The sequence below is a fragment of the Paroedura picta genome, chromosome 8, assembly GCF_049243985.1.
Source record: "Paroedura picta isolate Pp20150507F chromosome 8, Ppicta_v3.0, whole genome shotgun sequence".
NCBI classification, from domain to species: Eukaryota; Metazoa; Chordata; class Lepidosauria; order Squamata; family Gekkonidae; genus Paroedura; species Paroedura picta.
In genome coordinates this window covers 101754567-101773064 of record NC_135376.1, presented here as the reverse complement: position 1 = coordinate 101773064, position 18498 = coordinate 101754567, and the positions used below count along the sequence as shown (strand labels likewise).

The window sequence follows — 18498 nt, the reverse complement described above, 5'->3', positions numbered from 1 at the left end:
AGCCAGCATGGTACAGTGGTTCAGAACAGCGGACTCCATTCTGAAGAGCTGGGTTTTATTCTCCTCTCCTCTCCTCTCCTCTCCTCTCCTCTCCTCTCCTCTCCTCTCCTCTCCTCTCCTCTCCTCTCCTCTCCTCTCCTCTCCTCTCCTCTCCCCTCCCCTCCCCTCCCCTCCCCTCTCCTCTCCTCTCCTCTCCTCTCCACCTCCACCTCCACCTCCACCTCCTGTCCTCTCCACCTCCCCCCAAGCCCGGACTCCCCCTCAAGCCCGGACTCTCAGACCTGAAACTCCGTTCAGTAATATATATCTAGAGCAGCCTTTCACAACTTTTTTACCATTGAGAAACCTCTGAAGCATTCTTCAGGTCTCGAAAAATCCCAGCAGCAGTGCAATCATGCAGAATATGGTTGGGAAGCATAGCTGTGGACACGCCCACATGCCCCCCTCCCCACCCTTCCAAGCCCATCAAATTTAAAAAATATATAAAACATTAACTCACACCCATTTGGGAAACATGTTGGGAGTGGACCATTCTTTGGTTGCCGGTTGTTGGAATCTCTGCTACCAGTTTGTTGAGCCCCTTGCCACTTATTGTGGCGGAGAAACAAAACAGAACAAGAGGAAGAAAAGAGGGAATTGCCCTGTCCCACTGAATAAGATTCCAACGTGAGCACGCCTTGAGAGAGTGCAGTCTAAGCACTGGCCTTAAAATCCAGAAGGAAGCTTCAAGGAGATGCAGGAACCCTGGAGAGAGGCTAAAAATCAATTCACGTAAACACATATTGTGCTCACTGATCTGAACTCTCCACAGCAGGGCCACGGAACACGGAAGCAGTTACAGGGCGCTTCACTTCTTACAGGTAGCTAAAATGAAGCCATTGCAATGCAGAGCCCACTGCCAACGAAGGCTCCTTAAGTCTTAGAAAAATGTGGTTATTGTGTTCCTGTTGCTGAACTGAGCCTTACTGAAGTCCATCACAACTCTTAAGCTCAACAGAGAGACCTGCCAGCTGACATGAGCCTGCCTTGGCCTAACAACCATTTATTTATTTATTTATTTATTTATTTATTTATTCATTCATTCATTCATTCATTCATTCATTCATTCATTCATTCATTATGCCGCCCTTCCCGGAGGCTCAGGGCAGTTTTGTTGTTGTTGTTAGGTGCAAAGTCGTGTCTGACCCAACGCGACCCCGTGGACAATGATCCTCCAGGCCTTCCTGTCCTCTACCATTCCCCGGAGTCCATTTAAGTTTGCACCTACTGCTTCAGTGACTCCATCCAGCCACCTGATTCTCTGTCGTCCCCTTCTTCTTTTGCCCTCAATCGCTCCCAGCATTAGGCTCTTCTCCCCATTCTATTGTTTTCTTCTATTTGTTTGCACTTTTCATTTAAGAAGGCATTCTTATTTCTTCTAGCTTTTCTCTGGAATTCTGCATTCAGTTGGGTGTGTCTTTCTCTTTCTCCCTTGCCTTTCACTTCCCTTCTCTCCTCAGCTATTTGTAAAGCTTCCTCAGACAACCATTTTGATTTGTTGCATTTCTTTTTCTTTGAGATGATTTTAGTTGCTACCTCTTGTACAGTGTTGCGAACCTCCGTCCATAGTTCTCCAGGCACTCTATCAGATCTAATTCCTTAAATCTATTTGTCACCTCTACTGTATATTCGTCAGGGATATGATTTAGTTCATACCTGAGTGGCCTAGTGATTTTCCTAGTTTCTTCAATTTAAGCCTAAATTTTGCAACAAGAAGCTGATGATCTGAACCATGATCAGCTCCTGGTCTTGTTTTTACTGACTGTATAGAACTTCTCCATCTTTGGCTGCAGAGCACATAATCAATCTGATTTCTGTGTTGACCGTCTGGTGTTGTCCATGTGTAGAGTTGTCTCTTGGGTTGTTGGGAAAGAGTATTTGCTATGACCATTGTATTCTCTTGACAAACTTCTACCAGCCTGTGCCCTGCTTCATTTTGTACTCCAAGGCCAAACTTGCCTGTTATCCCGGTTATCTTTTGGCTTCCTACTTTAGCATTCCAATCCCCCATGATGATAAGCACATAATTTTTTGGCGTTGCTTCTAGAAGGTGTTGTAGGGCTTCATAGAATTGGTCTACTTCATCCTCTTCAGCAGCAGTGGTTGGGGCATAGACCTGGATCACTGTGATGTTGAATGGTTTGCCTTGGATTCGAACTGAGATCATTCTGTCATTTTGGGGATTTTATCTCAAGACTTCTTTTTCTACTCTCTTATTGATTATGAAGGCTACTCCATTTCTTCTGCGAGATTCTTGTCCACAGTAGTATACCTGATGGTCATCTGAATTAAATTCACCCATTCCTGTCCATTTTAGTTCACTGATTCCTAAAATGTTGATATTCAGTCTTGTCATCTGTTTAACCACGTCCAGCTTGCCTTGATTCATGGATCTGACGTTCCAGGTTCCTATGGAACAAAAGTCTTTACAGCATCGGACTGTCTTTTCGCCACCAGTTACTTCCACAACTGAGCGTCCTTTCGGCTTTGGCCCAGTTGCTTCATTCATACTAGTGCTACTCATACTAGCCGTCTGCTCATCCCCAGTAGCATATTGGACACCTTCCGACCTGAGGGGCTCATCTTCCGGCGTCATATCGTTTTGCCTTTTGGAACTGTCCATAGAGTTTTCATGGCAAAGATACTGGAGTGGTTTGCCATTTCCTTCTCCAGTGGATCACCTTTTGTCAGAGCTCTCAGCTATGACCTGTTCGTCTTGGGTGGCCCTGCATGGCATAGCTCATAGCTTCACTGAGCTACGCAAGCCCCCTTGCCACAACAAGGCAGCGATCCTTGAAGGGGGTCAGGGCGGTTTACATAAGGACAAAGAACAATACATAAAACAGTCTATAAACTAAATCTATAAATCTAAAGTGAAGGACTACAAGTAAATAAAAACATGGCCAAAGAATACATGGCTTTGACACAGTCATTCCTTCGGATAACCATCTCTGTACCTGAAGAAGTGACTGCAGTGGCTCCTAAGAGCTCCCCCCGCCCAGCTGCCACGAATGTGGTCAGTTTTTCAGGGGCTGCCTGGTCCTCTCGCCTCCATTGGCTCGGCTTGCTCAAAGGGGGTGGGAGGCAAGAGAGGAAATCTTCTGCAGAGGAATAATCGGGTTTTCATCTCTCTCCCTCTTCCTCTCCATGGAAATGCCCTTGCTGGGGAACTCCAAAGCGGACTCTTCCGAGAAAGGTGTGGTGGACGTGGGGCTGGAGTCCCTGCACATGGCGGAGGTGAGATTGGGGGGGGGAGGACTAAAGGGGGGGCCATTCCCCATCCCCGTTTCCCCTGTCTTCTTCAGTGATTGTGAGGCTACAAGATGCATAAATTAAAGTTCATTTCTAAGGTCCTGTTTTAGCGGTTGAGGGAAAATGGGGAATTGAGTAACCCGAGAACCCGTCCTGGTTGTGTTCAAATGAGAATTGACTACTAGAAGAATAAATGAATATTTGATTTGACTTCACATGCCTGTGGAGTTCCATTTTGAATCACATTTGATATACAAGGAATTGGCGGCTCTGTTGGGACTGTGAAATTCCTTTGCCTTGGGAGTCACGAACAGGCTAACAGGACTTTAAAAGAAACAGACATACAGTGAACGGAAAGCAAACTGAGCCCCGAAGGGAGCGGAATCCATGCAGAGGCCAAAGGCAAGCCTGACCCCCCTGCAGAGGGACAGGGATTGGCATGCCGGAGGCGCAAGTGCTGTAAGCTAATCTGTTGCCCCCCCCCCCCCTCTGCCTGTGCCTGGAGTGGTAATGCCCATTTCACTGCATCCGAAGAAGGGTGCCTGCACATGGAGGCTTATTCTTTGAGTAAAACATGTTGGTCTTAAAGGTGCCCCTGGATCTGAATTCCTTTTTTCAAGAAAGACTTCTGAATCTCTTTTGTGCTTTTCTCCTTCCAGGATCATTACATCACTGACTACTGCACTCTCGGATTCTGTGAATTCTGTGCCACTGCCCTGAAGCCCTTCCCGACCCCCGAAGAACTGGAAGATAAGCCAGAAAAAATGGACTCTGTGCGTACGAGAATCCTCTTTATTTCCCGATGGATATCCTAGCCTCAGAAGGGCTGAATGGATGATTTTGCTTGAGGCTGCCAGCCTGAATGAACTCACAGGGTTGTGGTGCAGACTGAATGAGAGATGGGAGGGCCCGTACTGTTCAGCCTTTACCAGCCGGTGGGTGCTGGAGCCCACCCAAGGGCGTCCCAAGTGCTGGTTGGTTGGCACATGCTTGGTTGACTTGTAAGTGGGTCGCTACACCCAGTAAATGTAGGCTGGCAGGGCACCATAGCAAAAAAGGTTGGGTAGCCAATTTTTGGTTGGGGAATTCCTGAGGGTGGAATCTGGAGCGAGGGGGCTGGGGAGGCGAGGGGCCTCGGAGAGGTTAATGCCATGCAAGCCACCCTCCAAAGCTCCAGCGGATCCCTGGGGGTCCAGTCATAATCCTGGGGGATTTCCAGGTCCCACCTGGAGAGTGGCAAATCTGGTTGAGAACCACCTCTCTGCTGTTTTAGCTGTTGAGGGAAAAGGCAAGATAACAAATTAGAAGAGGTGGGGACCCAAGGTGGGCCTAGAGAACAGCAGATTCTCCATGTTGCATTCAGCACTTCTCTGAAGGCCGAGGCATTTCTCTGTGTAATGGGTCACCTCCCGCATCCCTCCCCCCCCACACACACTTTCTTTGCCTCAGAGCTACCCCGTCATTATGAGGGTAGCTTTAAAAAATAAACCAGACATATTGTTATAATGTTATAAAGATGTATTGCCAGTCAACAACCTCCTCTGGATGCCCAGGTGTTGTTTTTGAAGAAGCCTTTCATTCCCAGACAGCATAATCCCATGTTCCTCCCTCCCCCCTCACCAGTCCAGCATCCCTGCACTCACCACCAGCTAACTTTGGTACAGGGGGGTGCTTCCTGCCCTAGATGTTCAGGGCCTCCTGAGGAGGGACCCCAGATCTTCCACAACCTGGCCTCAACCAAATGCCTGGTGGAAGAGCCTCATATTCAGGCCTTGTGGGACTGTGATAGCTCCAACAGGGCCCTCAGCTCTTCCAGGAACTCATTCCACCTGGTCGGGGCCTGTGCCAAAAGGTCCTGGCCTGGGTCAAAGCCGGGCACACCTCCCAGGGGCCAGGGGCCAGCAGCAGAGTCAGACCCACAGAGCGAAGAGCCCTGCAGGGGGCATAAGGAGACAAGTGATCCCTCAGATATGCAGGGCCCAGGCTGTGGATGGCCTTAAACTTTTATAAATGGAACAAATAAATAAATAAAATACCAAAATCTAGAACTTGATCTGGAATGCAACTGGCAACCAATGCAGCTGCCTCAGCATCAGTTAGATATGGGCCCTTCAGTATGACCCAGAGAGGACCCGAGCAGCCACATTTTGCACCAACTGTAATTTCCGGACAAGGAAAGGCCCACACAGAACGAGTTACAGAGTTACAGAAGTGATCATTACTTGGATCAAAGTGGCCAGATGTTCCGGGGACAGGTAGGGTGCTAGTAGCCTGGCTTGGCGTGGATGGAAAAATGCCACCTGCTCTACTCTAGCGAGTAGGGAGGCACTGAAAATCAGCCCCAAATTCCTGGCAGTAGGTACAGCCTCAAGCTGCACCCCATCCAGGAAGGGGAGGTGCACTGCCTGATCCTGCCCCCTTCTGTCCAGCCATGGGACCTCCATCTTGGAGGGGTTGACTTTCAGGCGACTCTGCTTGAGCCACCCAGACACTGCTTCCAAAGACCTGGCAAATGTTTCTGGGGGAAAGTCCATCCACCTGTCCATCCATGAGGAGATAGAACTGGGTGTTATCTGCATACTGTGACAACCCAGCCCAGAGCTATGTACCCGTTGGGCCAGAGGGTGTATGTGGATGTTAAAGAGCATGGGGGAAAGTATTGGCCCATATGGTAATCCCACCACCATCCCTTCTGTCCAGTTCTGGAGAAAGGAGATCAGCCACTGTACGGCTGTCCTCTGAATCCCTTCCCAGCTAGGCGGTGGGCTAACAACTCATGGCCGACCGTGTCAAACGCAGCCAACGTGAAGATAGCAAAACTGCCCTGACCCAGCTGGTGCCAGAGATCATCCATCCAGGTGACCAGCACGGTCTCCACCCCATGGCCAGGATGGAAGCCCGACAGGTATGGCTCAGGGGCCAAAGTTTCATCCAAGAATGCCGGGAGCTGATCTGTGGTGGCCCTCTCTACCAGCTTCCCCAGAAACGCAAGATGCGAGACAGGGCGGTAGTCGGTGGGGTCCCGCGGATCAAGTGCTGGTTTTTTTAGCAGGGGGTAATCCACCGCCTCCTTCAGCATCCTGCCCCTCTCTGGCTCCTCCCCAGATGTCAGATTTATAATCTCCCTCGGGGGCCTCCCATCCTCTGGTCACCCAATTTGAGCAGCTAAGATGGACAGAGATCCAGGTGGCCACCCTCACCGAACCCAGCAACTTGTCCACTTTGGCTAGAGAGAGCCACTCTCTGTGGGGGACGGCTAAAGAAATGCTTGTGGGTTCTCGAGAGCCAGTGTGGATCAGCGGATGAAGGGGCAGGCTACCATCCTGGCCAACGAGAGGTCGAACCCCCACTCCTGATGTGGAAGCTTGCCAGGTGACTGTGGGCCCATCACAAATTCCCTGTCCATCCCAGCTCACAGGGTTGCTGTTGTGAGAACATGGTGATGGGAACCATGAAGTTCTAAATGCTGCTAGGAGTCCCAGCGGAGTAGAAAAGCAGGCTGTCAATGAATAAGTGCAAATGGAGGAAAGAGGCCAGGTGAGCCACTGCCACACCCCAGGTGTAGCATGAAGATGCTCACTGCACTAAGCCAGAGAAGGCATACGTGGGGCATGAAAGATGCCCCTTTTCCAACAGGGAGCTGCTGTCCTTCACAAGGGAGGTGTGTGCATCTCTGGCCAGAAAGCCACATCCAGAGGTAGGCTGGGGACTCAGCCCTCTTTGGGCTTCTGTCTTCCACAGGTGCCTTGTTGCCGGACCTACAAGGAGATCTTAAAGTGTGTGATGCAGGAACTCATGGGAACACAGACCCCCGAAGGTGAAATAGACATCAGTCCTCACCCACGCCTTTCACAAAACGCCCTCCAGTGCAAGACCAGGAATGTCCTAATGGAAGAGTAAGTGGCACCTGCTGGGCCCAGCTCATCACTCACATAGCATTGCCAGCCTCCAGGTGGGGCCTGGAGTTCTCCTGGGATGACATCTGATCTCCAGGCAACGGAAGGAAAGTGACACTTGGGAGGGTGGGATCCTCTCTGGCATCACGCCCTCCTGAGCCCCTCCCCTCCCCTCGGAATCTCCAAACCTCTCCCAACCCTATGTCTTACTCCACTTGCTGAGACTGTCCCACTCTAGACTGCAGAGATCTGTTCCCCCAGGAGAAAGCAGCAGCTCTGGAGTGTGTGGCCTCCTAAGGGCCCATGGAGGCCCCTTCCCTTCCCTCTCCGGGATCCTTTCCCAAAGCTTTAGGAACTTCCCCACCCAGAGTTGGCAACTGTAAGCTCTCCAGCACCATCCTTGCTCCAGCACAGCATCTTCCCCCCACCAGGGCCCCTAGCCTTGCTGAGCTGCACCTGTGGCATTCCCACACCGTACGGGGGTTGGAGCCATAAGGCCAAACCAGCCACAAAACCACTGGCACCGTGTGGAATCCACTGGGGATCCTTGAGGCTGCTGCCAAGGCAACCCTTTAAGGAATCTGCAGGGCCCTTCGGATCTCCGGGGCCCCAATCAGAAGCCGCGCCTGTCCCCCCCCCCCACCCTCCAGAGCCACCCGGGAAGCGCAGGGGAGGTCTGGGCAGGCACCGTGGGGAGGGGGGGGGCTGCTTTAGCCGTTCTTCATGACACAAGGTGTCCGTTGCCGAGTCTGGCATTGCCAAGTGCTTGTTGGGTCCTTCTCCCAGGCTCCATGAACACGGGATTGAGAACTACAAGGATGTCTTTGAGCAATACATGAGGCTTGGTCCATGTGAGTACCGGCCCAGCGTCCCTCTTGGGCTCCACATCCCCCCATCCTTCTTGGCCAGCCCTCCAGCCTCCGGGGCCTGCAACGTCCCCATAACTCACTGCACCCCTGGGGCAAGGTCTGGAGAGCCCCTTGAATTATAAGTGATCTCCAGGTGACACCAGTCTATTTCCCTGGAGAAAATGGCAACTTTAGGTCACTGCCCTCCCCAAGCCCCAAGCCTAGGCCCCACCCCCAGATCTCCAGGAATTTCCCAGTTCTGAGTTGGCAACCCTCACCCTCCTCAAACCAGATTTTTTCACATATTTCCCCAAGGAAATCCCTCCCAACTGAGCAGCTCCCTATTTCTCAATGGGAGGAGGGGGAAATGTCTCCTCCCTTCCAGTCACGGGGGGGGGGAGTGTAGGTGGGGGGGCAGAAACAGGAGGGGGGGGGGCCGGCAGCATGTCCGGCTCCGGCTTCCCTGCAGTGGGGATTGCAGGCAGCTCTTCCCGGAGGGCCTTGGGCAGACGTGTCCCCGCAAGCGACTGACTTCTGTCCTCCTCAAACGCTTCCAGGGGTCAGAGTGGGATACAAATTGTCAGACCACAGTCCCAAACAGCCCCCGGCTGCTGCCGTTAAGAGACGCCCGCGTGCCAAGGAAGTGCTGAAGATAGATCGGGAGTTCAAGCCGGAGCAAGTGAAGGTGGGCCGGTTGGGATGGGCTCCTCCAGCGGAATGCCGTGCTGCCCCCGGCTGGCCCTCCGCTTCCCTCTAAGCACAAAGGGCCACCTCCCGTAGGGCCAGGCCTCTGCTTCTGGCGCCCTCGGATGCAGCAGTCCCAGTCCAGGGGGGAACGGGCAGCTGTCCAGCCCCTGCGCCCTCCCAGCCAGGATCCTCGGGCCTGCCTGCTGCTTGGGGGAAGCCCCGAGGACAGCCGCTGGTGACCCTGTCAGTCTTGGGATGCCCTCCCCCTTGGCCAGCCCGGCCCCGGATGGTCACCATGCTTTGGGGCCTGCTTTGCTCCTTGTCCACCCTCGTCCTCCCTCAGCTCTTTCCCTAGAGGGGTTGGGGCTTTTGACTTGGCTGGCTCCCGGGACCCTCCAGGGAAACAGGGCTGCAGGGTAGCCGAGTCTTTGAGAGTATGCAGTCATTGGAGGCAAAGATTTCCTCACAGCGCTTTGAGGTTTATGAGAGAGAACTCTTTAGTGGATGGTTATTTACATATACAGGTATCCTATTTGTCTGCTTCAGTCTTTTTATGGAGCACAAAAGCTTAATGAGCAGTTACCAAAAAACACACTGTAAGCCCCTGTGGCTGGCAGGACGACCTATGGAGAGAGCTGGGAGCCTCACGGCTGCTCCTTGCTTCTGCAGAGGCCAGGCCTGCGCCATGCTGCTGCTTCAACCAGCTTCCCCAACTTACTTGTGCTGATAGCGATTCCAGCAAGAGGCAGCTGGCAGAGGTACCCAACTGGGCCTGCCCAGGCCGCCCCCAGGGCACAGCGTCCCTTCCTTGCCTTCCAGTAGCCAGGAGCAGGGATGCCATCCTTGCTGAGGAACTCCGTGATTCTGCACTTCGTTTTTGAGAAGGTGCTGCCGTTGAGTGGGCAGGGGCAGCCCCAGTTCCAGAGCGCCCCAGGAGCAGAGCTGTTCTGCCGCTGCTTCCCCTGCGGAGTCCCTCTGGCCTTGCTTCCAAGTCCCCCCCACGGCTGGCCTTCTTGGCTCCCAGGCTCCAGTGGGCCCTGCTTCAGCCAGGCTACGCAGGCTTCTGGGCGAAACCCCCCAACCCAAACAGTCCTAGTTCCTCTGGAGGCGGGTAGCGTGTGGAACAAGATCCTTTCTGTCGGGAACTGGGATCACTCGGGGAGCGGGGGGGGGGGGGGGGGAGGATCGGCCCACAGCTGCTCTGCAGAGCAAGTTTGAGCCCAGGGGCACTTTAGGCCCCACACGTCCAATTCTGGGCACAAGCTTTCATGGGCAGGCACATTTCTTGTACTAAATCTCACACCCACACTCTCACCCCACAGCAGGCCTCTTGCTGGGTCTTTCCATACCTCCCCTCCCCCCCCCCGCCCAATTCCCACTTCCTTCTTGTGTTTCTCATTCAGATTTGCCACCCCACCAGCCCTGTGAAAAAATATTACCCAGACGGAAAGATATTCCTCCTCCTTCTGCCAGATGGAACGGGCCAGGTTTAGTATCCAGCGCCAGAGGTCTTTTGGACACAGGAAGTGTCTCCCGTGCTCTTACTCACTGGGAAACCCCCTCTTCCCATTGGATGGTACTTCTCACCGACTGAGGTTGGGTCTAACAAGACATGCAGAACTTACTTTTCCCCTGGCTTGCATCCAGCCATAACATGTGCCCGGTTGTTGGCATGCTGAGGCCCACAGTCTAACGCGGCCCATGTGGCAGCTGAGATTCAAGGAGAGGTCAGGCACAGGGCATGAGAGAGACACAGCTGGGGCTGCGGGTCAGTGGCAGGTCGCAGTTTCTGCATGCCAAAAGCCCCGCTGGGTCACACTCTGACACCAAGGGGCTTCCAGAGCTACACAGACCTTGGTAGGAAATTGTCTGACCTTTGGGGACAGTAGTAGTTACTTGCAACCCATCGAATATAAGATTAGGCTACTTTTCGTGGCCTATGGGAAAGCATGATCTCAATCAAAATCCCTTGTTCTGGAAAGGGGATTGAGCACAGGAGCCCACGAAGCCCCCCTCTGAGACTCTCAGGCCAAAATCAAAATCAGTATCATCGTCTGCTCAGATTGTCAGCGGCCCTCCAGGGTCTCATGCAGAGGTTGTTCACATCATTTATGATCCGGTTCCTTTAACTGGAGAAGCTGAGGACTGAACCTGGGGCCTTCTGGAAGCCATGGCCCCCAAATAAACCCCCCATGCATACAGACAATCCAACATGGCGACCAGCCATGACACCACTGCCCCCGAAACAGCCAGACAGCCACTCTCCTGGAGGCATAAGGAGCGCCTGATGATCCCGCCTTGCCTGACAAGGGGCCCTTTATCTTCCTGCTCTGGCCTCAACCAAACGCCTGGCGGAAGAGCTCCACCTTGCAGGCCTGCGGGACTGTGACAGCAGCTCCACACGGGAGCTCATTACACCAGGCTGGGGCAGGGACCAAGAAGGCTTCCCTGGGGCTGGGGACTTCCATCAGATTAGCACCTGCAGAGCGAAGAGCCCTGTGGGGGGCATAAGGAGGCAAGCGGTCCCTCAAATACATAGAGCCCAAGCCACAGATGTCCTTGAACCTGATCCAGGCTGCAACCGGAAACCAATGCAGCCGCCTCAGCACAGGCTGGATGTGGGCCCTCCAAGATGTTCCCGTGAGGACCCTTGTGGCTGCATTTGGCACCAGTTGCAGTTTCCAGATCAAGGACAACGGCAGGCCTGCGTAGAGAAAGTTACAGAAGTTCAGTCTGGAGGTGAGCCGTCCAAGGGGAAGCAGGGCACTACTAGTCTCACCTGTCGCAGGTGTTAAAATGCTGTGTGGGCTACTCCTGTTACCTGAGCCTCCACTGATCAGGAGGCATCCAAAAGCACCCCCAAATTCCTGGCCTAAGGCAAGATGTTAAGCTGCACCTGGCCAAGGTGGGTGGACATGCTTCCTGTCCTGCTGCCTTCCTGCCCAGCCACAGGACCTGCGTTTTGGAGGGAGACATGACATCCCACATCTGAGTTAGCCCACCCACCCATGCAGATGACATTGCCATGGAGAAATGGGTGGGAAGGGGTGCAAATGTTTGCCTACGCATCAGCCAGCCGAGTAGCAAAATGTAGTTCCAAGTACTTGAGAGGATGTCACAGAGGATGGAGTAGAGTTGTGTTCTGTTGCCCCAGAAGGGTGGACCAGAACCAATGGGAGGGAATTAGTTCAAAAGAATTTTCGGTTAAACGACTGGAAGAAGTTCCTGAGGGTCAGAGTGGTTCCTCAGTGGAACAGGCAGGAGCTGGACTCGATGACCCTTCCAACACTACGATTCTATGATTCTCAGGTTTCCTGGTGTTCTCCTGTTAAGGGTCCAGATTTTTTCCTTAGCTCTCAATCCGCTACCCCTCGGGAAATGTTGCTGTCCTCATTACCTATTTAGAGAAAGTTCAGTTCACGTACGTCGTTCTGGCTGACGGACCTTCCCAGAGGCTGCGGGCCTTCTTCACCAACCAGGGATACGCTGCGTGTTACTTCCCCAACGGAACCCCCAGGTAAGCGGAACGGGCACTGCCCAGACACCTGAGTTTGCGCAGTGGCCCCTCTCTTGTATACTAGCTTGGCCAGTAATGTTTGTGTAGCTCTTTACCTCTTTTTTTATTTATTAAGTTTATAGCCCGCCACTCCCGCCAAGGTGCGTGGCGGATAACAACGTCCATAAAAACCACAACAAAATTCCCGTAAAACAATTAAACAACCCAAGCAATAAAACGCAACCGTCTATACATGACCCACCAAGATGCTCCGCGGTGAAGAAGCAACCAAATCCTATGCAATAATAGACCCAGGAGTGCAAAGAGGGCTTGATCTTTACTCTTTAATCCGCCGAAAGTAACCCAATTGGGGGGGGGGGGGGAGTCTAGGTCTTGATACAAACACACACACACACACACACATGCAAACACAAACTGGTTCACCTACTTGGCTCCTTTGAATGCATCATCATTCTAGTAACTTTTGAGCCTGCTTCTTATTGGAGTTTGGCTTTGTTATGGGCTAAGGATTCTTAGACTGGGAGTTGCTGCCACAGAGTTGGAAAATTCCTACCAATCTGGAGGCAGAGTTTGGGGAGGGTCTAAGAGGTCGTGTGGTTTAGTGGCCCTTTTCAGCCTTTTGGCCATGGAGGTACCGCTGGAATATTTTCAGGCCGGGAGGTTCCAGGAAGAGATGTCAGCAGGTCACACTTAAATGGCAGAGGACCCTCTCCTCCCAGCCTCCCAGGCCCATCCCTGGCCACTTGGGAGGGGGCAGGTCAGCCTGCCCAGAGAAGGGTAGACATTTCTTTAAAAGTATACAGCAAAATTCTCTTTCCTCTTCTCTCGGAGCCAGGAATGGCAGGCACAGGGGGGGAGAGCTCTCCCCGGCTGCCATTTTGAACCCCCCACTGTGGTGCCATCGAGGGGCCTTGGCCGGGCTGGACAGTGCCATGGGTGAGAGGATCAGGACCTCCAATGGGGGGGGGCCCTGGGGGGACAAAATGTGTGGTGCCCTCAGAACCCGCCTCATGCCATGTCCCCCCACGCCCAAGGTCTGTCCCCTTATTTTAACTCATTATTTTGGGTTCAGCTCTGGCTGCAGCTGCTGGGGGTGCTGGGAATCTGGAGCATAACAGAAGCCCCTCAGCACAGCCAGCCCTAGAGCAGCACAAGGGAGCCCGCCGGGGGCTGCTGCGGTCCCTCTGCTCCCTGTGCCTTTCCTTCCATCCAGTTCAGCCAGATCTTGCCAAAGGAGCGAACAAAATAAAACAACCGTTCCCTCTCTTTTCCTTCATTTCTTTCCCACATTTTTCTCATTAGTTTCTCTTTTCCTCTACCTAATTTTCCACCCCCCCCCTTATTTTCACTTCTTGGTCTCAAGTCTGTCTCATCCCTATCCTGCTTGGCAACACAATGTACTTAGTACAGCAGCAATTTTTTGATAATATTATGAACGGAAGGGGGATGATGCCTCCCCATAACCTCACAAAGTACTAAAAGGATGCTCCTGCTAATGGAACATTAATCTATTTTAGAAGAAGATTTTGCTTTTATACCCTGTTTTTCTCTACTTCAAGGAGTCTCAAAGCAGCTTCCAATCGCCTTCATTTCCTCTCCCCCAACAGACACCCTATGAGGGAGGTGGGGCTGAGAGAGCTCTGACAGGACTGCTCTGAGAGAACAGCTCTATCAGGACTGTGATGAGCCCAGGGTCACCCAGTTGGCAGCAAGTGGAGGAGAAGCAGAGAATCAAACCTGGCTCGCCAGATTAGAAGCTGTCACTCTTGACCCCATGCTGGTTATATATGTGGAACTCCCAGTTCAGGCACTGGGGGATATTATCACTGGGACTGGAGAGATATAATCTCATAGCCTTTTAAAGGCTACTTTGGCAGAGGATGCAATCTAAGACTTAAATATAGACATATGACAAATATCACGCTCAGTCTTGGTGGGTCATGTATAGACGGTTGCGTTTTATTGCTTGGGTTGTTTAATCGTTTTACGGGAATTTTGTTGTAGTTTTTATGGATGTTGTTATTGGGGGAATGGGTTCCCAAAAGCTGTTATTCTGCTGTCCTCCATTTTATCCTCACAACAGTCCTGTGAGGTTGGTCTGGCTGAGATGTGTCACCCCATCTGTGCCGAGTTGGGGATTCTCAGCATTAGAGGCACATGGCAGGTTGCGTAAAAGCCCTCTTACTCCAGTCAGTCAGTCAGTCAGTCAGTAACCTTTTATTGGCATAAAGCCCTCTTACTCCATGTTGCCTCTCATGAAGACCACTTGACTCTGGGTGTCCCCATTCCCCTCACTTCTGGAGCAGCCGCTTCCTTCATCCCTTGTGGGCTGGTGTCCGGCTTTATTTCCTGGGGTGGGCCTGCCGGCTGCAGACATAGCCCCTGCGCTTCTGCTGCCAATAGCACGGGGCGCGGGTGGTTGGTCTCACCAGGGCCTTTTCGCGTCAGCCCTGGCATGGTGGCCACTGAAGCCTCCTGGCTTTCTTCTTGGAGGAGCTCTCCATGCCAGGGCGGTGTGGCACTTAATGTGTCGGATGAGGACGTCGGGAACCCCGGTTCAAATCCCCACTCTGCCACGGAAGCCTGCTGGGAGGTTTTGGGTCAACCACACTCTGTCGACCTAACCTCCCTCACAGGGTTGTTGTGAGGATAAAATGAAGGAGAGGCGGGTGGAAGCGGGTTTGCGTCCCCACCCTCCTCAGGCTCTGCCTCCAAACTCTGCAGACATTGTCCAACCCTGTCCCCAAGAAGAGGGCAGGCGGGATACGAATGAAGTAAACAGATGAATACAGGCAGGCAGATGCTTTTGTTCTGAACACACACCGAAGGATTAGAATTTGGCCCGGATCAAGGCCAAAAGGGGCACGTAGAATCCTTGCCTGAGGGCCCAGGGGGGCTCTTGGTAGCTCTTCCGGAGATAAGGGAGGCCCAGGTTCAAATCCCCACTTTGTCCAAGAACCTTGCTGGGTGACCTTCAGCCAGTCACACCCTCTCTGCCTGGCCTCATTCAGAGGGTAAAGGGGTTGAGGTGGAGTGGAAAGGAAGTGAGTGAGTGGCTCCTGTTGAGGGTGGCCCTCCGGGCAGCAGGCAGGGGCTTCCTCCTGGCGTCTTCCTTTGGCCTCTCCCCCTAGGGTGCACCTGGACCTCTGCCACGGCTCCTCCTTTGATGAAAGGGGTCTTCAGGAGAAGCGCTGGTGCTGGTGGGATGCCTCCCGCCACATCCACGCCCCGCCCTTCCAGCCCATCAGCCTCCAATTAAATAGTTACATCCATGTGAAGATTACTGCCCAGGACCGGATTCTGCTGACCTTTGAGAAGCTGCACAGCTGCATCCACCTGAATGTCGGGGCCAGGCTCAAGGTAAGTGCTGGCTGCCTCCAGGGCAGTGAGCCACGGGGCCTGGGCCATGGTCCCACTCCGGGGAGGGCTGGTCAGGGCCAGGGGATGGCCGGGGCTTCCTTGGCAGCCACTTCTCCACCAACTCTGCACTGGGAAAGTCCTGGAGATTTGGGGACGGAGGGGAGGGCCTCAGCAGGGATGTGTCCTCCAGGGGGACAGGTCTCCTTAGTGTGGCCATCAGTCATAACTCCAGGAGATCCCCAGGCCCCACCTGAATGTTGGCAACCGCACGTGCAGGAGGCTGGAAAGGTTACCCCTCCCAAACGGAAATGAAATTCAGAAGCCGAAACTCTTCTTATCTATTCAGCGAAGCACATGGTGGAGTCCTTCCTGGACTGGAGACCTTCGAGCAGGAGGCAGAAGAGCTGCATGTCAGTGGGCCTCCATGCAAGGCTGCTCCCTTCATTTAGAAATCCAGGACCTCAAGGAGGAAGGTCCCTGACGTAGTAGAAGTTCTCTCCAGATAGAGACACGCCTTCGGAAGTGGCGATTGTCTCCCTTCAGACTTCCAGGGAAGGAGCTGTGGCTTCTCCCTTGGACCACGGAGCTTGTACACGGGGTGGGGGTGGGGGTGGGGGGCAAAGCCAGGTTGGGAAACTCCCGGAGATTTGGGAAGGGAGCCTAATTCCCCAGACTCCGCCCTACAAAGCATCTACTTTCTCCAGGATAATTGATCGCTGTAGTCTAACGGTTGCCACTCTGCAGGTGATGGCTGGAGATCTCCAGGTGATGGAGATCAGTAAACCCAGAGAAACTGGCTGCTTTGGAAGATGGACTCTGTGGCCTTGTGCCCCATGGAATTCCCTCCCCTCCTGCAACCCTGCTCCATCCCCCGAATAGCCAGGTATTTCCCCGGCCTCGCATCTCAGTGTAGCCTGGAGATGAGCTGTAGTTCCAGGGGATCCCCAGGTCCTGCCTGGAGGATGGCCTCCCTCTCTGCACGGCTCCCCGGCATTTCCACAAAGTGGGACCTGAGGACCAGTGTCACAGCAGAGCAAACCCGCCCAGGGCCAGCAGCAGCAGCAGCCAAGCTAATCAACCCTCAGTGATCAAGGCCAGAGAGAGGAAGGAGCCAAGGGCTTGAAGGAAACTGGGCTGGTCCAGGGCTGGACTCAGATGTTGTTCTGCTGCTTCAAACAAAGGAGCCCCCCCCCCCCTGGATCTGCTCCCAGATTAGAGCTTGCTAAAAGGCGAGCATCTCTGGCAGCTGTACTCTCCAGGACCCCCAGCTACTCACACCTTGTGAGATTAGGGGTGGGACAGGAGCCTCGGCTTCTAAGCCCCAATGCCGGCCCTCCGGAGGAACTAGTTGGCCCCTGTGTGGGAACGGATGCTGGACCACTGGCCTGATGCAGCAGGGTTCTTATAGATTCACGGAAGATACGTCTATCAGTGGCTCCTGTCCGTGGTGACTGTGGGGAACCTCCGAAGGCACCTTTGAATCCCTGAACCTGGAGGCCACCTCAGGGAAGGCCTCAGCTTCTGGCCTTCCGGATGAGTTGGTTGGCCAGGATGCTGCACAAGATGCAGTGCTGGTTGGATCCAGCAGTAGTCTTTGTGTGTTCTTCTGTTTTAAACCTGTGGGCTCCTTTGGAATTCTGTGTGTGCAGCCGCAAAACGGTTGCCACAGGAAGCAGAACCACACAAAGCAGCCCGAGTGCGGGGGAGAGGGGCAGCTACAAAGTACCCTGGGGAGCGAGAGGCACGAAAGAGAGGCCACTGCTACTCAAAGGGTGTCATCCTAACCAGTATGGCCAGTCACCTCTCCAGTGGCCAGAGGCCCTGCTGGACAGGAGCCCCCGTCCCACCCACTTCCTCAAACCACTTGGCTGTGGCCAGGACAGCCATCCGCAGGGGCCACGCTGCCCACGGACACCATCTGGAGGATCCCACCTCGCGTGTGCACAAGGCCAGCTCCGTTCGGGGTCAAAATGCACCCCTGGAATCTCTGGGGCATCGGCAAGGTTTGTGACGAAACTAACTCCCCCCCTCCCCCCCCCCCGTGTGGCTTTGCAGCTGGAAGATCCCTCGATGCTGCCCTTTCTGCAGTGGCCAAAGAAGCCGCGGATGTCTGTTAGCCAGGCCAAGGCCCGGCAGATCAAAACGCTCCTGGATGAGCTGCGCAAAGGCCTGAAGCTGGGGGGCAGCCTTCTGCGGAAGGAGAGCCTGAGCCTGGAGCTGACAGCCACCATCCTCCTTCGCCTGAAACGCTGGCGGCAAAGAAAAGCACCCGAGTCCCCAAACCCATCTTGGGACTCTTTGAGCTAGGGCCAGCCACGGCGCCGGCTCAGCACGGCACAAATAAAACTCCGCTTTGCTTCCTGCTTGGTCCAGCCGGGGGGTCATTTGGGTTGAGCAGGACGAGCCTGACCCTGCAGCGGCACAAGGGAGAGGGGCGCTCTGCCCACCGGCTTCTTCCCACTCTCTGCAATTCCTGAAAACGCACTGCTGGGGGGGGGGGGGCGTACAAGTGCTCTTGAGGACAACAGGGACAACCCCCCACCCCCCCATTGCTCTAGGCCTGCCTTGCTTGCTCTGCTGACCTTCTTGTTGGTGCCGGAATGCGGGGGCTGCCGTCCGACCCCACTGCCTGGTAGCTTTCCCTCTGTGGGATTCTGTGACTGCTTGTGTGAGGAGCAGCGATGCGACCCTAAGGCGGCCTTCTCAGTGGAACAGGCTTCGTTTGGGGTTTGTTACAGCAGACTGTCACGGCTAGCTCCTTGTTTAATTTCGGTTTCCTTTACCTCCACGTGCACCTGCTTTTCTCCCCAGCTGGGGCCTTAAAGAGCTTGCACAGTCCCCTTCCCCTCTCTTGTATCCTTACAACAACTCTGCAAGGCACGTTCAGCGGAGGGCGAGT

The 18498-nt window shown here is 53.8% G+C and overlaps 1 protein-coding gene across 1 annotated transcript; it reads left to right on the top strand.

The window, feature by feature from the left end:
* The first annotated feature begins 2695 nt into the window (after positions 1 to 2695).
* Positions 2696 to 18046, top strand: ERICH6B (glutamate rich 6B). Its single transcript, XM_077351025.1, has 9 exons — positions 2696 to 3276; positions 3951 to 4064; positions 7033 to 7187; positions 7974 to 8038; positions 8593 to 8720; positions 10126 to 10214; positions 12087 to 12239; positions 15371 to 15599; positions 17655 to 18046. Exons 1-9 carry the CDS (start codon positions 3187 to 3189, stop codon positions 17904 to 17906), a joined length of 1275 nt encoding a protein of 424 aa, XP_077207140.1. The 5' UTR covers positions 2696 to 3186; the 3' UTR covers positions 17907 to 18046.
* The last annotated feature ends 452 nt before the right edge of the window (positions 18047 to 18498 follow it).